Source organism: Oryctolagus cuniculus, chromosome 12 (genome assembly GCF_051225735.1).
Source record: "Oryctolagus cuniculus isolate XC-2025 breed Fujian yellow rabbit chromosome 12, ASM5122573v1, whole genome shotgun sequence".
In the NCBI taxonomy this organism is placed as follows: Eukaryota; Metazoa; Chordata; class Mammalia; order Lagomorpha; family Leporidae; genus Oryctolagus; species Oryctolagus cuniculus.
Window position 1 is genome coordinate 108,856,021 of NC_142878.1, and position 11,186 is coordinate 108,867,206.

General features: G+C 65.9%; 1 protein-coding gene and 1 pseudogene across 4 annotated transcripts in view; one reads left to right on the forward strand and one right to left on the reverse strand.

Moving 5' to 3' along the window:
* The window catches only part of LOC149123225 (enhancer of mRNA-decapping protein 3-like), a 28,375-nt gene extending 19,556 nt beyond the window's left edge, over positions 1-8,819 (forward strand). For all 4 annotated transcript variants that reach the window (XM_089310878.1, XM_089310881.1, XM_089310880.1 and 1 more), the window contains one exon: positions 8,235-8,819. In XM_089310878.1, coding sequence (XP_089167004.1) covers positions 8,235-8,662 — 428 coding nt within the window. In that variant the 3' untranslated portion in view covers positions 8,663-8,819. The remainder of the gene's footprint in view (positions 1-8,234) is intronic.
* LOC149123226 (tyrosine-protein kinase CSK-like) lies at positions 20-10,227 on the reverse strand (annotated as a pseudogene).
* Positions 10,228-11,186: the final 959 nt, after the last annotated feature.

Consider the following 11,186-nt stretch of genomic DNA (forward strand, 5'->3'; position numbering starts at 1 on the left):
AGCGTTGTGGCATAGCAGGTTAAGCCTCCACCTGCAGTTCGGGCATCCCAGTTCGAGACCTGGCTGTTCCACTTCCCACCATCTCCCTGCTAATGTGCTTGGGAAAGCAGCGAAAGGTCACCTAAGTGCTTGGGCCCCTGCACCCATGTGGGACACCCAGAAGAAGCTCTGGACTCCTGGCTTCAGCCTGGCCCAGCCCCAGATGTTGCAGCTATCTGGGGAGTGAACCAGCAGATGGAAGATTGTTCTCCCTCCCCCCTCCCCCTCCCCCTCCCCCTCCCCCCTTCTCCCCTCTAATGCTGCCTTTCAAATAATTTTTTTTTTAGAAGTAAGTTAATATTTCCTAACGTCCCATCCCTTTGGCACAGGAAGGAGAATGGGCACTGATGCCAAGCTCGAAGGTATAGGTGTGGGTGTGGGTGGGGCCCGCGTGCCTGCGCGCCGCCCTGCCGCCCCACCTTCTCCCGCAGGGCCTCGGGGGCCGTCCACTTGACCGGCAGCTTGCCCGTGTCCTGGGTGCTGGAGGCCTCCTTGGTGAGGCCGAAGTCGCTGACCTTGGCCATGTTGTCCTCGGACACCAGCACGTTGCGGGCGGCCAGGTCTCGGTGCACAAAGTTGTTGCCTTCCAGGTACTCCATGGCCTCGCACACGTCTCTGCGGGCAGCACGGGCGGGGCTCAGGGGCACCGGGGCGGGCTGGGGTCCTGCTCCCCTGAGCCCCCCGCCCCCGGGGGCGGCCGCAGAACTTGAGGAGGCAGTCGCCGCCCAGCACCGAGCGGCCGCGCGACCGCAGGTAGTCCACCAGGCTCCCCTGCGGGCAGCGGACACTCAGGACCCGGGGTCAGCCCCGCCCCCAGGACCACGCCCTGCACCTCCCACTGCTCGCTCATGGTCCCCACTCCGCGGAGGGGCACAGGGAGGCTGGGATGGGGCGGCCACTGGTCCCAGGTCAGGGTGTGTGTGGGGGGCCCACCTTGGCCATGTACTCGGTGACGATGTAGAGCCCGCCCTTCTCCTCCACGATCACGCCCAGAAGCTGCACCAGGTTACTGTGCCGCAGTTGCCTGCGGCGGAGGGGGCGGGGGCGTCAGAGTCTGCCCCGCCCCGCCCCCGCCCGCCCGCCCGCCCGCCCGGCCGCCGGACTCACGTCATGACCGAGGCTTCAGCCAGGAAGGCCTGGGCCCTGGCGTCGCTCTTGATGCACTTCACGGCCACTTTGTTGCCCCGGTAATCGCCCAGCATCACGTCTGCGGAGAGCAGAGGCGCTGACGCCCTGGTCCCTGGTCCCCGGCCCCGCCCCCCGCCTCCGGCCCCGCCCCCAGCCCCTCCCCCCCGCCCCAGCCCCTCCCCTCACCTCAGAACTCCCCCTTCCCGATGGTCTGCAACAGTTTCAGCTCTTTCATGTTGAGCGCCCAGCCACCTGCGGGGAGGGCGTGAGGGCTGGAGGCGGGCCTGTGGGTCCCGAGCCTCCGGGACGGCCACGGGCTGGGGGCACTTACTGCGGTAGAACTCGTCCTGGGCGGCCACCGTGCCCTCCATGACCTTTGGTTTGATGAGGCGCGTGCAGAGTCCATCGGCGTCCGAGGTGTAGTGCTGGGGAGGGCAGGCCAGGGCGCTCACGCAACGCCCAGCGCTCGCCACCAGAGGGCGCCAGAGGCCGGTCCCGCCCAGCCCGGCTTGGCTGTGACGGGGGAGGGCGCCCCATTTCTGGCAAGCCCAGCCCCTGACACGTGGCCTGTTCCCCGGACCGCTCCACACCTGGCGGTTGCTACCATTCCGGGCCTCACCGGTATCCTGAACCCTGGCTGAGTCCGGACACTAAGCTCCAGCCAGGTGCGCTCAGAGACCCTCCCCTCCCTGGTCAGGCCACACCATGCCAGGGAGTAGGGGCAGGGCGGCTGCCTGCGGCTGTGGGGCTGCGTGGGCACTGCCCGGGCAGGTGCAGGAGCCTGGGCCGCCCCGGGGGCCGCCGCTCTGTGAGTGCCTGTGAGACCCCGGTCTCTGGGTCCGTCCGCCGGGCCCTGGACTGCTCACTACTCTGCACCTGTCTCCCCCGCCCCCACCGTGGCTGCCCCGCGGGGTCAGGCGTGAGAGCAGCAGGGCCCCCGGACTCCTGCGCCCACGCCCCAAGGCGGCCTGTGTGTGGGCGCCCGCCGGCCGGCTCACCTCCACCAGCTGCATGAGGTTCTCGAAGTACACCTCCTCGTCGATGCTGAGCTTGCTGGCGTGGTACATGATGCGGTAGTGCTCCACCTTGCCGTCGCAGCTCACGCACAGCGTGTAGTCCCCGGGGTAGTTGGTGCTCTCCCGCACCAGGAACAGGCCCGTCTCCGGCGGGTACAGGAGCCGCTCGGCCTGCTCCCGCGTGATCTTGCCGTGGAACCAGCTGGTGGGGGGAGGCCTGGGGGTCACGGTGGCCCGAGGGGGCGGAGCCCGGCGCCTCCTCCCTCCCAGGGTACTCACGGCATGAGGCTGAGCTTGGTGCCCGCCTTCACGCCCTCTCGCTTCTGGACGTAGTTGGCGGGGATGATGCCCTCACGGCCCACCTTGTTCTTCGCTTTGTACCAGTTGGGGTCCTGGGGAGAGGGCGGCCCACAGCCTCTCAGGCTCTGCCGGCCCCACGGGGGGCTGAGACCCAGGGGCAGCCCGGGGCGGGGGGTCCCCGTCTACCTTGGTGACGGCCACGGTGGTGAGCACGTCTCCTTTGCAGAAGGGTAGGTCCTGCTCGGCGGTGCCGTGGAAGCTGTACTTGGCGATGCACTCCGTGCCCGAGGGCCAGGCGGCCTGCAGGGGGGCGGCGGCCGGGACCCTCTCACCCACACGCCCTCCATCCAGGTCACAGCCTCTGCAAGCAGGGATGAGGTGCCCCTTCCGCCGCCCTAAGCCCTGACGGACAGCCCATGCGGGGCCCCTGCCTCCCGCTACCTGTATCGCCGACATGGTCTCAGGAGAGCTGGTGTCCCCGAGTCAGCAAGGCCGGCCTGTCGCCTGGTACCATCAGAGCTGCGGGGAGAAGGGACGATGGAGCGGGGCCGTGCGCAGACGGCCCCCACCCAGCCCCTGAGACTTGGGCCCGTCCCTGCGTGCAGATGACACAGGCTGACGCTCCCACTCTGGGGACCTGGGGCCGGCTCTTCCCGCCCGGCCAGCAGCCGGGGAACCCGGGGATCAAGGGGGCTGCCGACCTTAGGCCGGCCTCTGTGGGGCAGCGGCAGTGGAGCCGCCGCCGGCCAGCACACCCGGCCCGCGCGGCTCCGAGGCAGGGAAGGAGCCGTGAAGCCCAGGTCATGCAGGCCCTCAGCCCACGCGGGTCTTTCACCGACACGCGTGCCCAGCCTCTGCTCCCGCAGGCAGAGGTGGGTCTGCGCCGGGAGACAGCGTCCCCGAGATGGGCGGAGGGGCGCGGCCAGCAGCGGGCTAGGCACAGCAGGGAGACCATGCCGCAGCGAACACAGAGAAACCGGCCCTGAGGCAGGCGAGATGGAGGCCTCGCGGCGCCCAGGGATCGAGGCTCGGCCGGAGCCCTGGCCGCTGCTGCTGCTGGGACAGCCTCCCCCGTCACGTGGGACAGTGCTGATGTGAGCAGCCAGGGCTGGGGCCCGAGCAGGACAGCACACGGCCTTGGGAGCCAGCGGGAGCCCGGGACACGGCCACGTCCAGCCTCAGCCCCAGGGTCACGGACAGGCAGAGGGGAGCTTCCGACCCGGCTCCTCCTCCTAGGGCGTGTGGGGGCCAGTGACACCCCCTTTGTGAGTCCCAGGTCCTGCACCAGCAAGGGGGGCCGGGACCCCTGCCGCAGGCTGTGGAGTGCCTGGTGGATTAACCCTTCAGCGCCCGGCCACAGAAGGGCTCCCTTCCCCCGAGCACTCCTGGCCCCTCGGTCCCGAGGCCAGCCCGTCCACCCCAACCCCTCGACAGGGACAAGAAGGCCCGAGGAGGACGACTGAGCCCCCAGCACAGGAGGGCCCTGCACGGTACGGGAGAGCTGTGAGCTCCTCACTCCACCTTATACTGGGGCTCCCACTTGAACGGGGGTGGGGTGCGGCCAGAAGGCCCTTCTGAGCGGGGGCCCTGCCAGCTCGCCCCTCCCCCACCCTTCCCCAAGTGCACCGCCACCGGGAAGCGTGCAGGCTGCAAGCTGCCAGTCACCCCCAGCTGTCAGTTTGCAAACACTGCTTCCGGCCCACAGCTGCCACCGCCGCCTCCCCACGGCCTGGATGATGATAACAGAAATAATGGCAGGCCCGGGTGCCGGGCGCGGGGTCTGTGCCAGGCCCGGTCCTTGGCACGTGCGGATCCGCAGCACCCTGCCGGCTGTGGCGGGGGCTGTCGTTACTCCCAGCTTACAGGAGAGGCCCGCGTGGCCCCGGCCCAGGCCACCCCTCCATCGCCGGCCGGTGATGACTCCGGAGACGGCAGGCTCTAGGAGGATGCCCAGAGGGGAAGCCCCTCCCCTGCCAGGTGGGAGGCTGCAGACCCAGGCCTCCTCCCTGGGCGCTGAGTTCTGTCACGTGACCTCCCGGGGCCCACCCCTTCCCCCCAACCTTGGGGTACAAGACTGCTCCCGGGAGGGCAGGTGGCCTGCACAGCTCCAGCTGCTGCCCGGGGTGTGGACAGCCAAAGGCAACAGGAGCCACTGAAGGACGATGGTGGCACACAGTCCCAGGCTTCACAGCAGGGAGACCGGCGGCCGCCTGCGCCAGGCAGCGGGGCTCAGCAGTAACAGCCAGGGGCCGAGCCGGGCCCCCGCTGTGTGGCACCGGCCGTGCACTGCTCCTTCTGTCCAACCCGCCCCAGCCAGGAAGCCACAGTCCGAGGGGACCACAAGCAACCGACTCCAGACTCCAACATCACTAAACGTTACCACCACCACCACCCCCCGCCCAGAGGTGGGAGAACGTTCTAGACTGTTCTAGGTTAAATCGGATACTAAAGAAATATGCAAACGAGGCTCAATGAGTGATCCTAAAGTGGATCCTTGATTGAGGGAAAACAGGACCACAGGGGGAGGGCACTGGTGTGGAATTACGGCCGGTGTCCAGAGCTGTGACGGTGGCACACGACGGATGGGTTAACAGTCACACTGCAGCGAAACAAAGCACCAGGAAAATACACACGCAGGGGCGGGCATTTGGCACAACAGCTGAGATGGGGCTGGCACTGTGGCACAGCGGGTAAAGCCACGCCCTGCAGGGCCAGCATCCCGTGTGGGTGCCGGTTCAAGTCCTGGCTGCTCCATTTTTGATCCAGCTCCTTGCTGATGGCCTGGGAAAGGAGTGGAAGATGGCCCACGTGGGAGACCCCAAAGAAGCTGCTGGCTCCTGACTGCACCCTGGCTCAGCCCTGGCTGTTGCAGCCATTTGCGGGGAGTGAACCAACAGATGGAAGATCTCTTTCTCTCTCTACCTGTCTCTCTGTAACTCTTTCAAAAAAAAAAAAAAAAAAGAGAGAGAGAGAGAGACACGACCCTGCTTGGACACCTGCGTCCCTGCCTGAGAGCTGGGGTTTGAGTTCTGACTCACTTCTGACCCAGTTCCTGCTGATGCACACGCAGCAGGTGACGGCCCAAGTGCTCGGGCTCCTGCCACCACGAGGGGAGATCCAGCTGGGGTTCTTGTGTCAGCCTGCTCGAACCCCAGTTGTTGGAGGAATCCGGGGACCCTGTGGATGGACGATCTCTCTCCCTCTTGCCTTTTTTTTTTTTTTTTTTGGACAGGCAGAGTTAGAGAAAAAGGTTTTCCTAATGTTGGTTCACCCTCCAAGTGGTCACTACGGGCGGCGCGCTGTGCCGATCTGAAGGCAGGAGCCAGGTGCCTCCTCCTGGTCTCCCATGGGGTGCAGGGCCCAAGCACCTGGGCCATCCTGCACTGCTCTCCCGGGCCACAGCAGAGAGCTGGCCTGGAAGAGGGGCAACCGGGACAGAATCCGTCGCCCCGACCGGGTGTGCCGGCGCCGCAAGGCGGAGGATTAGCCTAGTGAGCCACGGCGCCGGCCTCCCTCTTGCCTTTCAAGTAAAATGGAAATAAATAAATACGCACACCCTTCGCTGGATCCCACTAGCTGTACATCAAATATATTCAAATGTCGCACCCGTCCTGCACAGGCGGGCTTTTCTTCGCTGCACAACATGGCAGGGCGATGCTGCCCAGAGCACCCACAAGGCACCGGCAGACTCATCTCCGAGACATGCAAGCAGCCGGAGGGCACGGGGAGGCCAGGTGCAAGCAGGGGGCCACTTCCCAGAAGGCCTCACCATCCGTGCCTCTCCAGGAGGCAGGGAGTCCTGGATAGTCACCACGGATCCCAGCAGGCCACTGCAGACACAGGCAGGCCGGCTCCTGCGATGCTAACGCCCTGGAGACCGGGAACCCTGCTTCCCACCTGACGAGGCAGACGAGGGCCCCGCCCACCTGCCTGGGCCCCTGCACCCACGAGGCAGACCTGGGTGGGGTTCCAGGCTCCCAGCTTCTGCCTGGCCTGGTTGTCGCCATTGTGGGCATCTGGAGAGCGAACTAGGGGATGGAAGATCTCTGTCTCTTTCTCTTTGTTGCGCTACCTTTCAAACACACAAATACAAATAAATAAATAAAAAGGCTAGATGCAGCTCACACGATGCTACTTCAAAGCAGCTGTGGAAAAACATTCAAGATAAGTTTATATTGGTGCAACCAAATCCTAAAAACCACAGTTTTTTTAATAAGCTTACTTTTATTTCCTTTTTCTATGAACTTTTTGAAGTCCCCTGCTGCTACCAGCTTTTTTTTTTTTTTTTTTTAAAGATTTATTTATCCATTTGAAAGGCAGAGACAGAGAGAGGACTTCCATCCACTGGTTCACCTCCAAGATGGCCGCAACGGCCAGAGCTGCACCAATCTGAAGCCAGGAGCCAGGAGCTTCTTCCGGGTCTCCCATGCGGGTGCAGGAGCCCAAGCACTTGGGCCACCTTCTACTGCTTTCCCAGGCCATAGCAGAGAGCTGGATGGGAAGTGGGGCGGCCGGGACTCAAACCTCTGCCCCTGTGGGGTGCTGGAGTGGCAGGTGGCCACCTCCCCCGCCGCGGGCCCCACCAGCCATGTCCGACACCGGGCTTGCTACAGGAAGTGGCAGCAGAGAGGGGTGAAGTTTAAGGGACATTTGCTTCTTAACTGCACTATTTCCTGTTTCGTCTTTTTTTAAACCACATGTATCCATTACCTCCCTCCAGTAGCAAACCAGCCACATTTTAAAAGCTGGCTCATGGGAGGCCTCCCTGGTTCCCTGGCTCAGCTGGGGCGCAGGGAGCTCATCACAGCTGCAGCCCCAGCGCCTGCAGACACTGAACGAATGAATGAACAAACAGGGAGGCGGGCGGGCCGGCCGCGCCACACCAGGGTCCCGTAAGGGACAGGCTATATTTAACCCCACTGGGACAGCAGCTGCCTCCCCACCCCCACGCGGCTCAGGGACAGGGCCCTGGGATGTGGCGGGGTGAGCTCTTCACTGACTTCCTGCCCCAAACTCTGCTCCCAGCAGCCCTTGTGCCGGGGTCCCGGGAGCAGGCTGGGCATTGTGCCCAGGCGCTGAGGTCAGTGGCCACAGCCCCAGGCAGGCCTTTCTCGGGAGCCCAGACCGCCGGGCAGGGGAGGACGAGGGAGGAATTGGGGCCAGGAACTCCCAGGCTGCCCTCTCCCTGCCCCCCTCACCCAAACGCCACTGCTTCAAGGGGCGTGGGAGCCTTTGCCAAGTGTTTACACCCAGCTAAAAATACCCACTAAAAGGGGAAGTGTACAGGGACCGGGGGACGCAGAGCCGCAGCCCCTAGAGACGCTATGGCAGCCACCGGACCCAGCTGGACTCTGGAGGGGGCGGGGTCAGCAACAGGAAGGGCCCAGCCTTCCCAGACTCTGGGCAGTGCTAGGGAGCCGCCCCGTGCGCCCAGCATCACGCGTGGTGAGCCGGGAGGGCACCCAACAGAACCAGAGCGAGGACCCGGCCTCCCGCCTGTCGCCAGTCCGCTCAGTGCTGTGACAGACCGAGCAGAGAGCAGGGCAGCCCGGGGGGGCTTCCAGGAAGAAGGGGCGGGGGTGCCGGCGCCCCACAGAGGCGCTAGGCCTGGCTGCAAGTGTCCTCCAGCCCACGGGACAGCCACAACAGAATGAAGTGTGGGATCCCGGCACGCCCTGGGGAAGGGCAGCGCACCTGTGGCGGAGCCCAGCAGCCGGGCTGGTTGGGCGGCAGTGAGATGTTTCTGCGCAGGTCACCTGACACCCCGGGCCGCACGCACGAGGCAGGCGGAGCAGCCGTGGAGTCCCGCGGACCCCAGCGGCCCAGGCCCAGGCATCTCAAGGTTGGGCAGCAGTGGAATCGCACACAGGACCCGTGGCGACGCCATCACCTCCCTGGGCGTCCGCAGGCAGGACGGGAAGACACCCGCTTTGGCTCCAGCGCCCGTTGCCAACCCCACTCTGGGACCCTCGGCCTTCAGCACCCCTGGCCCCAGGGGAAAATGGCTGAAAAACGCTAAAAACCGGATTACAGCAGCGCGACGTCTTTTCCCCTGCCCTAGTGACTCAGTGGGACCGGAACCCTGTCTAGCGGTTTGGGCAGAGGCGGCCGATGGGGAGCCGCCTCCTCCCCCCACCGCCCCCCACCGCGGCAGCCAACTGGCCCAGAAAGGTTTCTAATTACCGCTCAGGAACCTAATTACCTACAGGCGCGGGCAACGGGGACTGTGGGCCTCCCAAGGGCCCTCACCCAGGCCTCGGCGGCCCCCACCCCAGCAGCACAGGCTGTGGCCTTTGCATCCTCATTTGCCTACATTTGCATAAAAGCCACTGGGCCCTGACCTCCCAAGACATTTTCCAAGTCCTGCAGCGTCCCTGGCCCTCACCCCGAAGTCTCCCAGCCACAGGAGACTGTGGCCCAGAGGCCCCCAGATTCCTGGCCTCCTCATTTCAGAACTGGGACCGGCAGAGCTGGCGGCCTGGAGGTGGCGCAGTGCCGCTGGCGGGACAGGGGGGCTTAGCAACGCCCTCCCCCAGCAGCACAGGAACCAGGGCAGCTGCCCCCACCCGGCGCGGCCCCGGAGGGTCCCAGGAAACGCAGTGCAGGGAGCTGGGCTCCGCAGGCCTCTCCTCCCACGTTTCCTTGGGCAGCACAGGGGGTACCTGATGACCGGCAGGCACGGATGGGGGCCTGCCCCTGGCCTCTGCTCCGAGCAGCACAGAGCCACTGGCGCCCACTTCGGGCTCCGTGCAGACCCCCTGGCCTTGCACAGAGAGGCCTGGAGCTGGCCCAGGGCCACACAGCAACCAGAGGAGCGCCACACAAGGAGCTCTGTTCCCACCCTGCTCCCTTATTTGCATGGGCCCCTCCCCTGCCAGGAAGTCCTCCAGGTTGCTCTGGCCCTCGTGGCTCCCCAGCTTCTGAGCTCCCACCAGCCCTGCCAGGAAGCTGGAACCACAAGCCCCCGCCCCGCCAAGTGACACCACTGGCCAGCGGGGGAGCTGGTCCCAACCTCCTGTGTTCCTGCAGCATGGACAGGCACAGGCGCCCGCGGCCGGGCAGATCCCGGGCTGCCAGGCAGGCAGCGTGGTGGGTCACAGCACACCCAGGTTTCCACCCCAGCAACCGACCGCAGGGCCAGCAGAGCGCAGGAGCATGGGGGCGCGGCGGCCTCTCTTCTGCTCGCTCACAGACCCGGAAGGGGAGGGCGGCGGCGGGAAGCTGCGGTCGGAGGGGGTGCAGAGCTGTCCTCACTGCACCTCAAAACCAGGAAGAGAAACCGAGGTGGCCCAAGGGCAGGCTGTGCTGTGCTGGACAAACCCTGGGCCTCAGTTTCCCTGGGAGGGGGAAGTGGGCGCCTCTCTGCCAATCCGCCTGATGGACGGGTGCAGGCTACGCCCAGCGGGCGGTGCAAGCCGCCTGGTGCCCAATCGAGGCACACCCCCAAATGGTGGCACCCCCCTGAGCCTCAGGCCGGGCGGCCTCACCCCAGCCACGCAGGGAGCACACCGCTTCTCCTTCCCCAGCTCTTTATTTTTAGGTCTGAATTTGACTTTAATCATTAGTTAGCGGATTCTATTTCCAGCCCTTGGATGAAGGGACCGAGAGGGGAGGGAGGAGGGAGGAGGGAGTGCTCCCTGCTGGGCGTGGGGGGCGGCCCTCTCCTCCACCCATCCTGTCCCCGATGAGGGCAGAGGGAACTGAGAAATACCCAGAGGGCTCGCGGCAGCCAGGCCAGCGTCTTGGGGTGGACCCCACCCTGTGACCTCACTGCAGCCCGAGCCGTGAGGCCGGAGGGCGGCAGCGATGCCCGCTTCCCTTGCACCAAGGCCGGAAGCCAAAGCCTGGCAGCCAGGGTGCAGGTCCCGCACGCACCTGCCCGTGGGACCCTGCCTGGGTTAGCTCCCGTGCGGCTACGGGGTCTCGGGCCCAGGGAAGGCCAGGCAGAGGCTGGCCGCCGCCTCCCTCACCCGCACACTCAGGTGAGGCACACCTGTGGAGGAGGAGGCGGCCGCCCCCACAGTCGGCCCCTCAGCCTTGGGACAGGCTGGGAAGACCAGGCTGGCAGGGTGGGGCCGTGGAGGTGCCCGGATCCTTGTCTGAGCCTCAGGCTCAGGAGGCGTCTGTGTCCAAGGGAGGGCTGCGCTGGCCTCGCCCAAGCCAGGAGGCAGGAGGCCACTGGGCACTCAGCTCGGATGCTGCGAGGCCGGAAGGCTGATGGGTGGGGTCAGGCCGGACACCAACCAGCGGCCGTCTCCCCAGGGCCAGCCCCGGGCCTGGGCCAGCCAATCGCAGGGTGACGGGGAGGGGAAGGCAGGCGAGCTGGGCAGGGCACTGGCCAAAGTAGCCCAGACCCTCCGGCTGGAGGGGGCTCTCTGGGTAGGGACCCCCCCACCTCTGCCCATGACTGGGGCCCTCCCTGCACCCCCTCCTCGTGAGGGGTGAGGAGAGCAAACGGGTTGTGCCAGCATCCCCATTACATAAAGGACCCTGGCTCCGGGGGTCAGGGACCTGTCCATCGTCCATCCACTCTGGCCGACGTGGCGTGGCCGGGCCTGGCACCCGCGTCGGCCAGCTCCTCTCTTGGCTGCTCTTGGGACACACAGGGATGACCCCAGGGACAGAGGGGCGGCACCGCACAGGCCTGGCCCGAGGTGCCCGCGGCCCTCTGCAGCTTTCTGAGGCAAAGTCTCCCGGAGCGCG